General features: G+C 42.6%; 1 protein-coding gene across 1 annotated transcript; it reads left to right on the top strand.

Moving 5' to 3' along the window:
• Positions 1-12132: 12132 nt before the first annotated feature.
• Positions 12133-16362, top strand: LOC139713516 (uncharacterized). The gene has a single exon (XM_071625243.1). The coding sequence runs from the start codon at positions 12133-12135 to the stop codon at positions 16360-16362; it is 4230 nt and encodes a 1409-aa protein (XP_071481344.1).
• The last annotated feature ends 942 nt before the right edge of the window (positions 16363-17304 follow it).

Genomic DNA, 17304 nt, shown 5'->3' with positions numbered 1-17304 from the left:
TGGATCCGCCACTGATGTTGATAATTGTCATGCGTGACTGAGCATATGAACTTTAAAGGTAACAATGACAAATTGCACTTTTTCCAAGTTTGCATTTTACTGTGAAGGAACAATGCATGTCTCACTGCATTAATGAGATCTGTCAATGAAAGTTGCCGAGCCAGCCTGTACGAATGCAGGTTTGTGTTTAGGGTCTGTGTTGAGGTATTCTCCTATCATTTTATGGTCCACAACCTTTAATATGGCCTTTTTTGTCCGATAACTGTCTCGCAGAGGCCAACCTACCCAATCCATTTTCTCTGTTCATATTCAAAACATAGCTCCCAGTCACAAACCATGTCTTGAATATGACGAGAGTAAAATGGATAATGGTTTCGCCTTAATAAGCAGGACCAAGTTATCGACAACATGGCCATGTTGAAGGTTATGAACCATAAAATGTTAGAAGAAACCCTAAACACGAATCTGTAGTCATGCAGGCTGCCCTGATGATTTGAAAACTTTTATTGACAGATCTCATCCATGCAGTGAGACATGCATTGTTCCTTTACAATAACGCTCAAACATTTTTCACCATAATAACGTATCATTGTAAAGAGGAATCGTTCTTCTTTCACTACAACCGACATTGGTTCTCTCCACAGCTGACAATTAAAAATTGGTGGCTCTCCAAAGTTGGATTACTTTTTTTTGATACGCACTATTTCATTACTGTATATACTTTCTGTAACCCTTCATGTTTATTTATTTATTTATTTATCATTTTGAACAAATTCAAATTTTATACTGGTTAAAAGGATCAGCTATCACCTCTTTCTTGTTGTCTCATTCCCAGGCTTTTGCGTCTTCAGGAATACACTGCATTTTAGACGCACCTGGCTTTGGAAGAAAACCCTGGCCGCATTTAGAAATATGGAAGAGCTATGTTCTGGCTCGGGCACCGTGTTCGTCTGGCTTGATTTTATCGATAATTTTTACCAACTTGGATTTCTGTCCGACGAATCGCCCTTTGCACAGTACCGGGACACCGAGAGGTTTGAGATCGCGAACGTAGCCGTGATTGTCTCTATGAGGAGATATTACGAGGCAGCACACAACACATGGATGTTTGGTTATCCCTGTGCTTAATGGAATATGGGTGTTGGCCCCCCCCCCCCATCCCCTCACCACACACACACACACACACACACACACACACGTAGTACGTCGTAGAATCATCGACAGTGATGAGGGGTGTTCATAATTCGACATTATTTTTTATTTATTTCCAGGTTGATAACGCATTGACAACAACAGTTTTTAAGCGAAACATTAAACCATTTTCGTGTCATTTTCGATGGATATAAAACGTCGACTGGCTGAATTGCGTTTATATCGAAAGTTTTCTCCGTCGTTTACAAACCGTGAAAAATGTTGATATTGCTATGTGTGAACATGGCGTTGTGAAACTCCCTTTTTACGTTTCCTTGTAGGCCTATTCATTATATTTTGTACGCTGTGCCATACACCATACACTGTAATATAAACTCCAACATACCCTTTGTCCTGCACTTCGAGAAACATGCAGGAAAAATTGATAGTCAAGACATTTAGGTTTTTTAAAAAAGAGATTAATTCAGTAGATAACCAGCGTTTGTTTGGTAGATACTTTATTTTCTCCAAATCAATACATAGATTGAATAATCGTGAACATGGGAAACATACAAAGTATTTATTTGAAATAGAGTCGTTTGACTTGCATAAACAACGATATAAAAGGAAATTAATGATATTACAGTATGCATGTCTATGCAGCTGGGATTACAATAACAATATTATATTTAAGAAGTGATAATGCAGAGGGCCGCCATTGTAAGCATTGCTTGAAAAGATGGCCGGCCCGAGGAAAAGGTAGGTACGTAAATTGGTAAACAATACAAGTTCCTGCTGCGAAGATAGCAGGGGAAAATAAACTCTGATGTGTGATGGTGGTGAATGTGCGTGCGAGTGCTTGAGAGTGCACAGGGGCAGATAGGCTGGGATTTGGAATGATAAAATTGGTTTGCTGGAAGAGGGAAGCGTTAATAACAAAGTCATATGAATGACTGGAAGTTTTTTTTTTTCATATCAACTTCACGTTCTCGTAGTCATTTCGTCCGTATTTGTGTGTGCATTTTGGAGAAATCATTTGGGGAAAATGACGTCAATAAAAAAAGAATGCTATCATTTCTATTAGGTAGAGATCGCTCACATGAAACTATTCTGCAAACTGTCATTTTCATTTTCAAAAGGTTGTATATTTTAGGATTTTAAAGAAAAGTCACATATCTTTTGTAAATTTTTTCCATTGAGTAGATTCAGTATAAATGACCACAATTAACACATCTGATACACGTACAAGGTTTTATAAATCTTTAAAGATGTTTATATCAAAATTGATGCGAGGCATTGCTTGCTCGGCGTGGATTCTCATATATTGAATGCTTTAAGGAATGCACACACAATGATAAGCGAGTGATTTTGCCATACTACATTCACAATAATGTTAATGCGTTTAATGTTAATGTTAATGTTAATGTTAATGTTTTTGTCAGTCCTATGACTGAGCACAATTTTGACAGGGTTTTTGAACACAATACGTATGTCAAATTTCCTTTCAGTACATGTGATATGTATGTTAAAAAGAGCAAACAAAAACTTTTCATCGAAACTCTTTGTGAAATGATGTTTACCCCTTTTTTGGCATTAATAAATGCATGACGAGGTTTTGCACAGGATCATTAGAGTCGAAATTGTACTATTTGTTGTTTCATTTTCCATCTGCGAAAATGGCTGGATAGCCCATATTCAGCTGCACTAGCTGTTTTTCCATGGGATCCTGTTTGATGTGAGGAGAGACCACTTATACCGGGTTAAACACCCTGCTCTTTGCGATGAATGAATGGAGTGGGATCTTTTACGTGCATAAGTAAGTTGTGCCTCTCACAAAATGTTGTATCCGAGGGACAGAATGTTCTGCCTCTTACTGTGCGTATAGGGGCCTATATACAGCATTACTCAGATAGACTCGAGAATCGAGCCCGGGTCCTTTGGATGTGGAGGCAGACGCGCTACCGACTGAGCCAAATCAGCCCTCCCGGTGATTTGGTTCAAGTTCTTGTGCCGAGATATTGTATTTATTTGATTTATAATCTTCATAGGGACTGGACGTGTTGTTAGTCTGTTGATCGGACGCAGAAACGTCTCTGTATCATGAAAATCACCACTACTCAAAAAGTTAAAAACAAAACATGTATTAGACATGGATTCGGAAAAGACACTCTGTATTGGCTAGCGCTCCATCTGGAACTGGAGCTGAAAGAAACGAGGGCACTGATGAAACCAAGGAGGTTCAAAAGATGGAGTTCCAACTAGTTATAATTCTTCAAACGACTGTGGTTTTCTCTGGATACGCAAGAGAATCCTACGGGCATGACAGGTGCAGAAAATTTGGCTTTGATGAACGGGGCTCGATGCCGCTATATTTCTGACCAATCTGGAGATCCATTTTTAACGGTAACATGCAAAATATCGGCTATGTTTTGCTTGTTCATGAATTAAATGAAACTTCACCTAATCATTAATCATACAAAACAAATGTCAATGTCCAAAAAAGATAGGTGCAAAAGTGTAAATCTGAGCTGTGGATGTTGTGACAAATGGAAATCTGATTCTGATTATTTCTGACAATAAAACTGATAAAATTATGATATAATCTTCAAGTATAGTTCTTTATAAATCAATTATGTCAGATTATGTCAGAGCCGAGTTATTAATATTGCAGTAATATTTGAGCCAGCATTATATAAGTGAGAAAAATACTAATAAGATCTGAAATGGTAACTAAGAGAGCACAGAGGGAAATAGAGTCACAGATGCCTTTGTCAATGACAACAGTAATCGTGGGTGTTGATCTCTTGGGATGATCCCGGACTTCTGAGAATTCGAATGGTAATAAAGTTTAAACTAAGTAAGCAAAATGACAACAACAACAACAACAACATAAATTAGGTGAAATATTGGCGGGATTCTTCTCAGAAGCGTTTAGCGCCTATCTCTGTGTGAGATGCGAGGTCATCTGCATTATTCGAAATACAGTTAGTACGAAGCTGATGAAATTGCTTCTTACACGCTTCATTAGCCAAATACAAGTAAATTTACATCTCGTTTAAGTAGTAATAACTTCGAAAATTAGTGCATTCAACGCTATTTTTGCCGTCTATAAAGTGGATATGCTCTCCGAACCATCGAGAATTGCCTGAGTTTATATGAGAGAACATGTTTATTAGGATGTACAAAACGTGCGGTTGTCCTGCCAAAACATCTCTTTGGTGTGCTCAAAAGTGATAACGTGGTGACATTTACGTCTCTTAATTGAAGTCTTCACGTCTAGAACGGTTACACAGGCAAAGAAGCAAGCAATGGGGTCAAACGAACAAACAATGAAATTCACAAAATGTATCAAACTTACAGGTACTTTCTTGAAGGTAATTTCTATCTTGACTTCACCAGGATATTGCCTTATTTCCCCCTCATTTTGTTAGTAGTTTTTGACTAATTCTAAGCAAAATGTCTCTCTTCCTCCTCTCCAAAGTCTGGTTTTTCGGTTTGGGGATATTTTTGTGCAAATTGCTGCCAAATCAGTGTTTACTATCTTGATTTTTTTCCATTGAATAGGATAATATCCACTATACTGTTAACACGTTGAGTCAAGAGACGTAGAGTTGGTGCATGGCTGTTTGCATGAAGTCCTTATTTGTGGCACTAAAGGATGTCTTATTTTTCTTCTTTTTCATCGGGCTAATTCACTGGAATAAAAAATCACATATCGACAGGTAAGAAGGGAATTGAAAGAGGGAAACGTTTGATCAGCAAATATTATTCTTTTATTTTACACCTGCATCAGTAATGATCATTACTATCTCTTATCAAATCATTTTGTCCACTGCCAAAAAAAAATTATATATATATATATATATATATATATATATATATATATTAGAACCACTGTCATCATCATCTTCATCATCATTATCATTTGATAAACAAATAACAAAGCATTTCAACACTCTATATATAGAGTGTTGAAATGCTGAAATGTTTTATAGTGCTTACAAGACAAACAAGTAACACATAAATACCGCAAAATGAAAGAGTAAAACTTCCTTACGTCAAAATGGACGAATTACCTATACGATTATCATTAATTCAAATTCAAATTCATATGAATTCATTAGGAATTTTCTGCATCGAATATATATTACAAATGAAATGCAGTCATTTCTTTTTGTTTACAGGACAATAGAACATGCAGTATGTACATCCGAATACAAAACTGAGATATACGTGTACAGATTAAAGAAACGAATAAGAGAACGTGTCAGTTGGGGTTAACCACTCTGGATAAAGTGAATCAAAATGATCAGACTTAAATATTAAACAATTGTATTCGGAGTGTAAATGCAGAAGACTGTCGTCAAATATGCATATAGCTTAAAGATAGGACAGCCTAGAAAGAGAAGAAAAAAAAAAAACAGAAAATGGGCAAAACGTATATCTTGTATACTAAATCGAAAAGAAAAGAAAAAGAATTAAGATAAAATAACATGAAAAGAGACAAAATAATACTAACAGAAATATGAGAAAGGACTTAAGTGACACGAAACATGAAACAAGACTTAAGTTTGCTGCGAACGCTGTGTCACGATGAATTGCACAAACATGAATCCGACGAAATCGACATTAAAAATAGATCCATGACGTAAATACAGCACACGAGTTACAGAGCCCACGAGTCAAACAGCCCATGACTTTGACACTACGGGGGGAAAATGATCCACGATTCCGACACTACACAAAAAGGCTCAGGAGACCGACACTAAGAAAAAAAAAAAGACGAGACCGGCACTACGCGAAAAAAAAAGAAGGTTCACGAGACCAACACTATACGTGAACAAAGCTCACGAGACTGACACTACGCAAAAGAGGCTCACGAGACTGACACTATGGGCAATGAAGTCCCACGATACTGACAGGATGAATACGCGGATGAACGACGCCTTGTAATCTGTACAAGGTGTGTTGCATTAATGTCATAAAAGGGGAAATATTATATTGCTGGGTGCACTTTCATCACATTATCGAGGATGAGAATGCAATAGTTAACAGTGCCATCTATAAATCAACGAGTACGTATTTTTTTACAGGTTGACTTAAGGGGGCGGTTCAGTCTGTCACGCTAATGGGAGCGACAATGATACCAAATTTTGTGTGTGGGGGATGTTTGTGTGTATTTGTGTTTGTGTGTGTGTGTGTGTGTGTGTGTGTGTGTGTGTGTGTGTTGTACTTTCGTTATTTTGTCACAAAATGAAATTATCTATAAGTACTGGCATTAAATTTATAGAATTGTTCTTAATTATTCCTAAAATTACAATCGTTTGTACTAGAGGCCCACTTGGTGGATCACACACAACACCTACAACAAGATCATGTGGGGGAAAAACGTGTCACCAAACCGGTGGTAATGTGTGCCTCAATATGAATTTATTTTCATTCTTTTCGAACAATCCATATGAACAAACTACCGGATATTGTATGAACAACAGTAACAAAGCAAATTTCGGTCCTCTCATTTTCATATTGAAAAGAAAAATAGTTACGTTATAATAGTCATTCTGTTTCGCCCCTCCCCACCATCACCATGAGGCAGACAAACAAGGGAGAGGGAGTAATGTGTACAACGGAGTCTTTGTTTCCGTAGTTTGAATAGAAATTGAATTTGAAAGACAGACAAACTCTCTCCGTCTTATACATTAGTACTAGCACTTTGTGTGTGTCGGTGTATGTACCTTGACTGAACCAGTAACTTAAAAAAAGGTATAAGAGCGTCTATACCATATACATATCTGAAAAATCGGATCATAAATTACCGAGATATTGGGAGATTAAGGTTATTATATCGGTAATGATCCCATGGCCTGTGACCTCTGCCCTTTGCCGTTATAACTATAAACTTAACTACTTCTTTCCTAATCAATATCATTAACACAACCTGCAAGTTTGGTGAAGATTTAATCATCAATTCTGGAGTTATCAAACGATTAAGCGTATTTTATGTTTGTTGTGATTCCTATGACATTTGACCTGTTATCTCATTACCCCACATTCATTTTTGCATTTAAGCACACCCTGCAAGTTTGGTGGAAATCCGATCATCGGTACTTGAGTTTTTGGCAGATTAAGCTTATTTTCCCGTCCTCTACGATCCCCATGACCTTTGATCTTATACCTCGTCACCCTTAAATTAAATTGTGTCGATATTCTTACGTCATTATAAACACACCCTGCAAGTTTGGTAAAAATCCGATCCTTAGTTCTTGATTTATAAAGAAATTAATTAAGTTTATTTTTGTCTTTTATGTCTTATTACTTTTGACCTTTGACCTCACGGCTCCAGATTTGATGAAAATTCGATCATTCGTTCTTGAGTGTTGTTATTGAGGGTTAAACTTATTTTAATTCCTTTATGATCCATTATGACCTTTGAAATCTTGACCCAAAAATTTAATTGGTTCTTATTTACCTCATTCCGTATACATCCAGCTGCAAGTTTGCTGCAAATTCGTTCATCTTCTCGTCTTCTACACAAACAGATAGACGGACAAACATAGGGAATCGAAAAAAAAAACCTCCGCTGATCGTAGGCTTCGTCTGCTGGCGGCGGTAATAAAAAGGTTCCTTGAACAGTCGTAACGATATTCTTGAATGTCGTGACGATGAGATGAATTAAAACAATAAAAGTACCGGTTGAAACCGAGGATTTTACAATTTTAATCTAATTGCCTCTCGTGACTGCAGAACAAGAGCTAACATTTTCTCAGGCTCTCTGTTGGATTGTGCTGACAGAAACGTCTCATTCACACTCTGACTGCAATACCGCAAACAATCCATAGAGAGAAAGAGAGAAACAAAAAATGAGGTCTTTGATGCACGTCGTTCCCTTCCTGTTCCCTTTGCTATTCGGTAAGTGATGGTCTTAACGTGTGTTCAAAAGTGATTCAAGTAAAAATAGATTGATAGATGCCATTCTCAATGACGAATATCGAAAGATTAGCTGCTTGATTTATATTCAGATTCGATCACTAAGAAATTTAAACATACACGTTTACACTCGTTTACCACCTCGACTTGAGTAAGTGATTGCAAATCCGATTTCCATGCCAATGTCAAGTTTAGGCATAATTATGAACTGCATCTCCAAATATAATGACACTCGACTAAAAAGATACCCAGATGTTAATATGCACATTCTTACAGCATTTTCATACCTTTTATCTCATATTCAAGGTTTGTTTCGTGAAAATCGGCTTTAAAATTGCTAAGATATCCAATATTATGATTTTACCTTTAAATATTGGATTTGTTTTCCTCATGGCTAATTTTGTTTCCCGTCATGTAAATCAACGACATATACCGGGACTGCGAAGTACCTGCGTGGGAGTTGCCTGTGAAGTGCTGCCGCTAAGGACCTCTTAATGGTGTCCTGCGTATGCCTCTGCGGCAGTTTCCCGCGACTCACCCGGAACAAGTTTGGAGCATGCTCAAAGCTTTGTCAGACCGTGTCTGGGGAAGCCTTGCGGGTTTACTTGCGGGGATAAATTTTGGCTCCCCGGAGCTCCCCGCAGTTGGCCCGCACGTGACAGCGCTTACCATATATCTCCCCCATAGTTGCCCGGAGGTGCGCACGCTCGTCCGATTAATACCCGCAGTCAATTTTTGAGCATGACCAAAACTTTTTCTCGGGTGAGTCGAGGGGGTTGTCGGGAAGATCCACGCAGAACACCAGTAGGAGGCCCGTATAGCTGCCGCAAGTCAGAAGCACTTGACCTGCTTGAAATATGTAAGTTGCCCGTGGATCTATGCCTATGCAGCCTGAGTTCTGCCATATCAAATTCCTTCAGAGGAGTCCTTCAGCAAGTTGTCAGCCCTTCCTCGCCACCCATACGCCTGACACGCAGGTCACATGGAATGCACGTAAGTAGAACGTACGTAGCACGGGTCCTGCATGTAGGACGCACGCGAAACTCGTAAAAATTGTCCTGCGTGCTCGAAAATCCCAACACGCAACAATCCCGCGTAGCTTGCCCGGAAAGTTGTGACTAGACCTAAACTTGGATGCTAGTAAATCGGACTTGCGTGCGCAACTCCGAGTAACTACGCGCGAGATACATGCTAGGTACTACCAGGACATTTATTGTCCGTACAGCTCCTTTCAAGCATGTAGAATGTAATTACATTTTGTACCAGTACCAGGTGAGAATATGACCAAATTAACAAGCGGTATAGGGTTATCCATCCAATCTTCAATTGTTTTTATCTGGTCGCTTCTTTCTGAGGTATCGCCGACTTGTGCGTCGCACAGAAAGTGTTGTGTGACCAAGTTTGGGACCCTGATGAACAGCGCCTCGTGCAGCTTGAGTTAACCGAAGTGAGCCCAGCTTGGAAGACGACATTCTCTGGACACCTCGGGTCTACTACAGCTACGGCCGTTACTTGTTTCAAGCAGAGTGAGACCGATCTCATTGTTTGTTGTAAACTTTACACTTGTTCAAACTTTGCAAACATCTTCGTTATGGCTTGTTCAGTTTTAGTCTAGACATATACACATTTATCATCGCTGCACAATCATGATACTGCAACTTTATAAAGGAAACCTCCAGATGATTTTCAGATTTTTACATTTGAAGAACTATGAATTAGTTATACTGAGGACAGAGTTTCAGAATTTATGATAATTGGGATGAAGAATAGGAATATATCCAAATTTTAGAAAAAATTGCAATGAACAAGGATTGTTGCGGCATGAATGAGATGGGTCTGTAATGAAAAGACTAAAACTATGAGTCTATGCAAATTTATGCAAAGAAGACCCATTTTTCTCCCCTGGTAACAGTCCCCCCAAAGTGAAATAGGCCTGCAGTTGGTCAAGCCCAATCCTAGCAAGGCCAAGTCCACATAGCAACAGTTTGCTCATTGGATAACACTTTAGGCAAACATGCAAATTAGCCCAAGGCTGGTAGGAGATGCCAACTCCTCACCATAGCCACATCACTAAGACAAAGGAAAGTCCAACGGCCAACATCATCTTTCATGTTTAGGAACTTTTACACCAAGAATTTGTGGAAACCAAGAGGCCAAACAATTGCGAACCACTCCACGCCAATACATTACGCTTCAATACACTCCACTCCGCTACATTCCACTCCGTGTTTACACTTCAAGTTTACAATCCACGCTTCATTCCATGTATGACACCCAACAAGCACGTGTATATTCCATGTTTTATACGATGTTCTACGTTTACGTTCAACGACGATTAAACGGATTGGAACCGCACTTGTTGTTGAGATTGTTTGTTCATTGAAGGAGTGCGTTCGAATCAACCTCCCTGTAGCTTATTTACGTTGGAGAAGCTACATTAGTTCGCAATTGTTTGGCCTCTTGTTTGTGATTTCTGGTTCATAAGCTCGCGAATTGTGTTTACTTCGCGTGAAGAGAGAACTGAATTCGCAATATGACAACCAATACAGAGCGACTTCCACAAACTGACGACCAAGGTGATGATGATGTCACGACCCTCAAGCAGTCGTGCCGTGCTTATGCTGGCAGCCTTACAGGAAAGTTCAAGGAACTGGAAAGCTGTATGTTAAGTACGGACAATTATGAGGCCGTTGTAAATAAGGCTGGCCAGTTAGATGACACTTTCAAATCGTATAAAGAACGCTTTGGGGAGTATCATGCACGGCTAACTGGCCAGGAAGCAGAATCTGCGCTGGAGGAATTCCAATCCAGGCGGAGGAACAAGGAAGAGTTTGACGTCAGGCTGGCGAGCTGGATGGCGAAGGCCAAGGAGAGCGTGCGGGAGACGACGCACCTGGACAAAGGCGGGGATGACGATGACGACAACGCGTCGCTGCAGTCTTCCGCGACCAGGAGCAGTAGGTCATCACGGCGCTCGACAAGCACCACATCCAGTGCCAGACTGAGGGATGCTAAGATCAAGGCTGAAGTCGCGAAACTTAAGCTCGAACAAATGAAAAGGACACAAGAACTCAAGATTGCTCAAATGAAGCTTGAGCAAGAACTTGCTGCTGTAGAGGTGGCAAATGAAATGCAACAGGCGCAAGTAGAGGCTCAGTTACTTCAAGAAGAAATTGAAGGTAATTGCGCCAGTGAGGTGAGTGCCTCCATAGTACGTAGTGTACGTAACGTAGATGTAAAGAAGAAATTAAATCCTAATGCCCCTGTTTGGAATGCGAATGATCAATCAAATGCCCGTGTAAATGTTGATGTAAGCCCAACCCCTGTAAACGCTAACGTGAATAACTCTGCATTGCCTGATATTTTCTCAGCTGTTGATCTGGCCATGAACATGCCCAAGTCTGACCTGACACAATTTGATGGTAATCCATTAGAATATTGTAGTTTCATTAACAAGTTCGAGGCTACTATTGAGTGTAAACCAGTTAATGATAAAATGAAATTGATGTATCTGATACAGTTCTGTGCAGGGAAGGCCAGAGATAGCATTGAGAATTGCACATTTCTAGGTCCAGAGGGGTACAGAAAGGCCAGAGAAATCCTTCACGACCAGTTCGGGCAGCCCTTCCTGGTGACCACTGCCCACATGAGGAAAGTGCTGAGTCGTCAGCAAATAAGACCCAACGATGGAGCTGCTCTGTGGGACCTTACCAGGGCCATGCGGCGATGCGAGATGGTCTTGTCGCACATGGGATTTCGGGCTGATATGGACAGCTCGGATAACCTGCTGCGGATCCAACAGCTCCTTCCTATGCACATGCAAGCAGAGTGGGCAAAACGAGCACACACCATGATGAAGCAGCGGGTGTCACCGACCTTCTCGATGATGACTAATTACATTGAAGAATGTGCCCAACTCTCCTCTAACATGTTTGGTCAGAACAGAAGTTCGCGAGTAGTGTCAAACGAACAACGCTAACCACGCAAGGGCAATCACCAAAACAAACATCCCAGTGGAGGTGCACATGCTGTTCTCAGTCACACAGCTTGACATCATGCCAGCGCTTCAAGCAAATGTCCCGCAATGAAAGGTTGAAGGTGATACGACAGGCAAGGCTGTGTGACAACTGCTTCAAGCCAGGCCACCTGGCCAGGGAGTGCAGGCAGGACAGCAACTGTAAGGTCGAAGGCTGTAAGTGGAAGCACCACACCCTCCTTCATTTCCACGCCTCAAAGAGCAGTCATAAAGGGCCACAAGGGCAGAAATCGAGCACAGTGACAAATCAAGGTGCCAAATCATCGGAAGAGCGTGTGATAACTGGGGCCGGTGACCAACCAAAGCAAGCTGATGAATCAAAGGGTAACAATTACTCAAACAGCGGCAAGTCCACACATCTTAAGGTGTGCTTACGGGTTGTGCCGGTCAGAATCCATGCCGGTGTCAAGATGGTGGAGACATGGGCACTGCTTGATGAGGGAAGCGACGTGTCCCTATGCGATGCAAGCCTGGTTGACGAGCTTGGACTCAAGGGAAAAAGGAGAAAGTTTGAGTTGATGACAGTCAACGGAGCTCACACCCAGAAGGACGGCCTGGAAGTGGGCTTCACTGTCCAAGGTCTCGATGGCAAAGAGGAAATTGAGCTATCACATGTCTGGACGGTGGATACGTTGCCCATCTCGGATAGCCTCATCCCAAACAAAGAAAGTATCAGGAGATGGGATCATCTGAAGGGAATAACCTTCCCTTCCATCGACCAAAGAAAGATCAAGCTCCTAATCGGTGGGGACACCCCAGAAGCATTCTGGGTTATGGAGCAAAGAAGGGGTAAGAGGAAGGAACCCTACGCCATACGGTGCCCCCTAGGATGGACGCTGATGGGACCAACATCAACAGGGGAACGATCTTCAGCAAGCGTCAACTTCACCTCTCTTGAAGATCCTCTCCAGAATCAACTCAAGCGGTTCTGGGAGTCAGATTATGGAGGATACTTGGTTGACGAGAAGACAGCCGACTCTGTTGAAGACCGACGCGCACTGCAGATCATGAAGGAAAGTGCTACTATCATTGACGGTCATTACGAGGTTGGTCTGCCATGGCGCCACTATCCCCCAAGTTTGCCAAATAACCGACATCTGGCACAAGCAAGACTTCGGTACCTAAAGAAAAAACTTGAAAAGGACGACATGCTCCACTCGAAGTACACAGCAACCGTCGAAGACTACGTTACGAAGGGGTACGCAGAAAAGGTGCCGACTCAGAAACAAGAAAACCAGCAGTCAGGGAAGAACACTGAGGAACGTACATCGGGTATATGGTACCTCCCACATCATGCAGTGGTTCATCCACAGAAGCCTGAAAAGGTCAGGGTTGTCTTTGACTGTGCAGCAAAATGCCAGGGTACCTCTCTCAATGACGAACTCTTACAAGGACCGGACCTCACGAACAACCTGGTGGGAGTACTGCTGCGATTCAGACAAGAACCGATTGCAGTGGTGAGCGACGTGGAAGCCATGTTCCACCAAGTGAAGGTCCCAAAACGAGACTGTGACGCGTTACGTTTCCTCTGGTGGGAAAATGGAGATCTTTCATCAGAACCAGAGGAGTACAGGATGAAGGTGCACCTGTTTGGTGCAACGTCCTCACCCAGCTGTGCTGGATTTGCACTTCAAAAGACTGCTGAAGACCACCAGGGAGAGTACGACCAGACTGTAGTCGACACAGTACGGAAAAACTTCTACGTCGACGACTGTTTGAAGTCGGTGAAGGACAAAGAGGCAGCCATGAAACTGGTGGAAGATCTGAAGAAGCTGCTACAAGAGGGTGGTTTCCGGCTCACAAAGTGGCTGAGCAACGACCGTGACGTTCTGGCGGCGATACCCGAATCCGACAGGGCAGCATCGGTGACAAGTCTTGAACTTGATGAGTTGCCTGAAGAGCGCACGCTGGGCATCCTGTGGAATGTTGAAATAGATGCCTTTGGATTCAAGGTCAGCATGAAGGAGAAGCCTGCAACAAGACGTGGCATCCTTTCCATTACGAGCTCCCTCTACGACCCGCTAGGATTCGTAGCACCCTTTGTCCTCACAGCTAAAGTGCTGATTCAGCGACTATGTAGACGAGGCCTATCATGGGATGAACCAATCTCTGAAGAGGAACAGAGGAAATGGAGAAACTGGATGCAGGATCTCCCCAAACTGACTGGCCTCAAGATACCAAGATGTGTCAAGCCGGGAGATTTCCAGGAAATCGCATCAGCACAGCTTCATCACTTCTGCGATGCATCAGAACTAGGCTATGCATCGGTAGCTTACCTACGTCTGACAGACATCACAGGGAAGGTGCACTGTTCTTTCCTCGTGGGGAAATCCAGACTGGCACCTTCGAAGTCTGTTTCCATCCCAAGACTAGAGTTGATGGCAGCTGTCCTGGCAGTGACCGTGGATCGATTCATCAAGGACGAATTGGAAATCGAGGTCACAGACACAACATACTGGACTGACTCGACGTCGGTGTTACAGTACATCCGGAATGAGAGCAGACGATTTAAGACCTTCGTGGCAAATCGTGTTGCTAAAATTCACAACGCGTCCACACCATCACAATGGCGTCACGTGGACACAGCATCCAATCCAGCTGATGATGGATCCCGTGGCATGACAGCAACGGAGATGGTGAATAATCCACGTTGGCTGAAGGGTCCGAACTTCCTGTGGCAAGAGGAAGAAAATTGGCCAACCCCTCCAGAAGTTCTGCAGGACATCCCACAAGATGATGTGGAGGTGAAGAAGGCTAACGTGAATGCAGTGACGTCAACTGACAGCCTAGAGGAGCTGTTAACCAGGTTCTCTTCATGGAACAAACTCAAGAGGGCTTTCGCATGGATACTGCGCTACAAGGCATTTCTGCGACACAAGGGTGATGCAGGAAGTGTGAGAACGGGACACTTCACAGCAAAGGAGCTAGAAGACGCAGAGCTGGAAATAATCAAGCGAGTGCAGAGAAAAGCCTTTCCAGCAGAAATGACAAGTGAAGGAAAGAAAGGAACACCACCAAAGTCAAGCACACTAGACAAATTGAACCCCATCAAAGTGAAAGGAGTGCTGAGAGTTGGAGGAAGACTAGGAAAATCCCCGCTCTCAGATGATCTGAAACACCCACTGATTCTCCCTCACGATCACCACGTGACTGCCTTGCTTGTCTCCCACTACCACCACGATGTTGGACACTCAGGCGCCGGCATGACATGGACTGCACTCAGAGAAAAGTACTGGGTAATCCGAGGTGGCGCTACCGTTCGCAAGGTATTGGGAAATTGTCTGCAGTGCAAGAAGAGAAGCTCACAGCGAGGACAACAACTCATGGCTGACCTTCCTACAGAACGGGTCACTCCAGATAAGCCTCCTTTCACCTACACAGGAGTTGACTTCTTCGGGCCATTCCGAGTAAAGAGAGGTCGCAGTGAGGTGAAAAGATACGGATGTGTGTTCACCTGCCTTGCTTCAAGAGCAGTGCATCTGGAGGTAGCACACTCCTTGGATACCGATTCCTTTGTGTTCGCTCTGAGACGATTCATCAGCCGTAGGGGATACCCCGCAAAGATATTCAGTGACAATGGAACAAACTTCAGAAGCGGACACAAGGAATTGAAAGAAAGTCTTGCATCGCTGAACAGCAGTAAGATTAGACGATTCCTAAGCCAAAGGGGAATGGAATGGCAATTCAACCCTCCAGGAGCGAGCCATATGGGGGGAGTTTGGGAGCGTGTAATACGTTCTGTCCGTAAGATTCTTGAAGGCCTCCTGAACCAGCAGCTCATCACAGACGAGGCGTTGATGACGTTCATGACTGAGGTAGAGGCCATTCTAAATGCCAGACCCTTGACGCAACTGAATACCGACCCACATGACGACGAACCTCTTACGCCCAATCACCTACTCCTGCTGAGGAAGAGTGCATCCCTGCCCCCTGGAATATTTACCAAGGATGACTGTTACACTCGACGAAGGTGGCGTCAGGTGCAGTACCTCGCAGACCAGTTTTGGAAACGTTCGGTCAAAGAATATCTACCTCTCCTCCAACAGAGGCAGAAATGGACAAAATCCAAACGAAACTTCATGCAAGATGATCTAGTCCTGGTCGCAGATGACTGTGCGCCTCGTGGGCAGTGGCCTTTAGGTAGGATTGTGGCCACGTACCCTGATAAGCTTGGTAGGGTCAGGCAAGTTGATGTACGGGTGGGTCTGAAAAGCTTCAGGAGACCCATCTCAAAGTTGTGCCTTTTGGAGGCACGAGGAGATTCGTAAATTGACATAAGCATACATGTAGGTAAACATACGGTACATCTGTTATGTTTATCAAGTTGTTCATGTAACATTGTGTGATGTACAGTTTGTAAAATAATGTTGAAGCATGTGTTAAGTAGTGATAGGACAATTACGTCCTTCGTTGTGTAATTAAGATGATTTGGTCTTGGTCGTGGCCGACAACCTTCCACGTGGACAGCGGTCATTGGGGAGGGTTGTTGAGGTTTTCCCAGGAAGGGATGGTAGAGTGAGGCAGGTGGAGGTGAGAGTTGGCCACAAGCACTTTAGGAGGCCTGTAGCAAAACTGTGCCTGCTAGAAGAGGGATCAAAGAATTGACCGCTTACAGTAATTGATCTAGTGAATGGAAATGTATGATTGACACAGAGTCCTTGTGTTATGAATTATATTATTTGAGATTGTTATATTTCTGTATGTTCTTGTATGTTACAAGGTTAATTGAGTTTCAGTCACGCTGTGAACGAGGTATGAATTAATGAACGAATGTAATCAGATTTAATATGTATGCCGCTAAGTAAATTTAGGAATGATCTAAATGGATAGTTAGCTCATTGGGGCCGGTATGTTGCGGCATGAATGAGATGGGTCTGTAATGAAAAGACTAAAACTATGAGTCTATGCAAATTTATGCAAAGAAGACCCATTTTTCTCCCCTGGTAACAGTCCCCCCAAAGTGAAATAGGCCTGCAGTTGGTCAAGCCCAATCCTAGCAAGGCCAAGTCCACATAGCAACAGTTTGCTCATTGGATAACACTTTAGGCAAACATGCAAATTAGCCCAAGGCTGGTAGGAGATGCCAACTCCTCACCATAGCCACATCACTAAGACAAAGGAAAGTCCAACGGCCAACATCATCTTTCATGTTTAGGAACTTTTACACCAAGAATTTGTGGAAACCAAGAGGCCAAACAATTGCGAACCAC

This window comes from Diadema antillarum, unplaced genomic scaffold, assembly GCF_040938485.1.
Source record: "Diadema antillarum isolate AM-2024a unplaced genomic scaffold, OU_Dant_1.0 seq00001992_RagTag, whole genome shotgun sequence".
NCBI classification, from domain to species: Eukaryota; Metazoa; Echinodermata; class Echinoidea; order Diadematoida; family Diadematidae; genus Diadema; species Diadema antillarum.
This window is presented reverse-complemented; position numbering and strand designations above follow the sequence as displayed.

Excerpts from the sequence above, each read along its gene's own strand:
- LOC139713516 (XM_071625243.1), top strand. The coding sequence starts at position 12,133 with ATGTCCCGCAATGAAAGGTTGAAGGTGATACGACAGGCAAGGCTGTGT.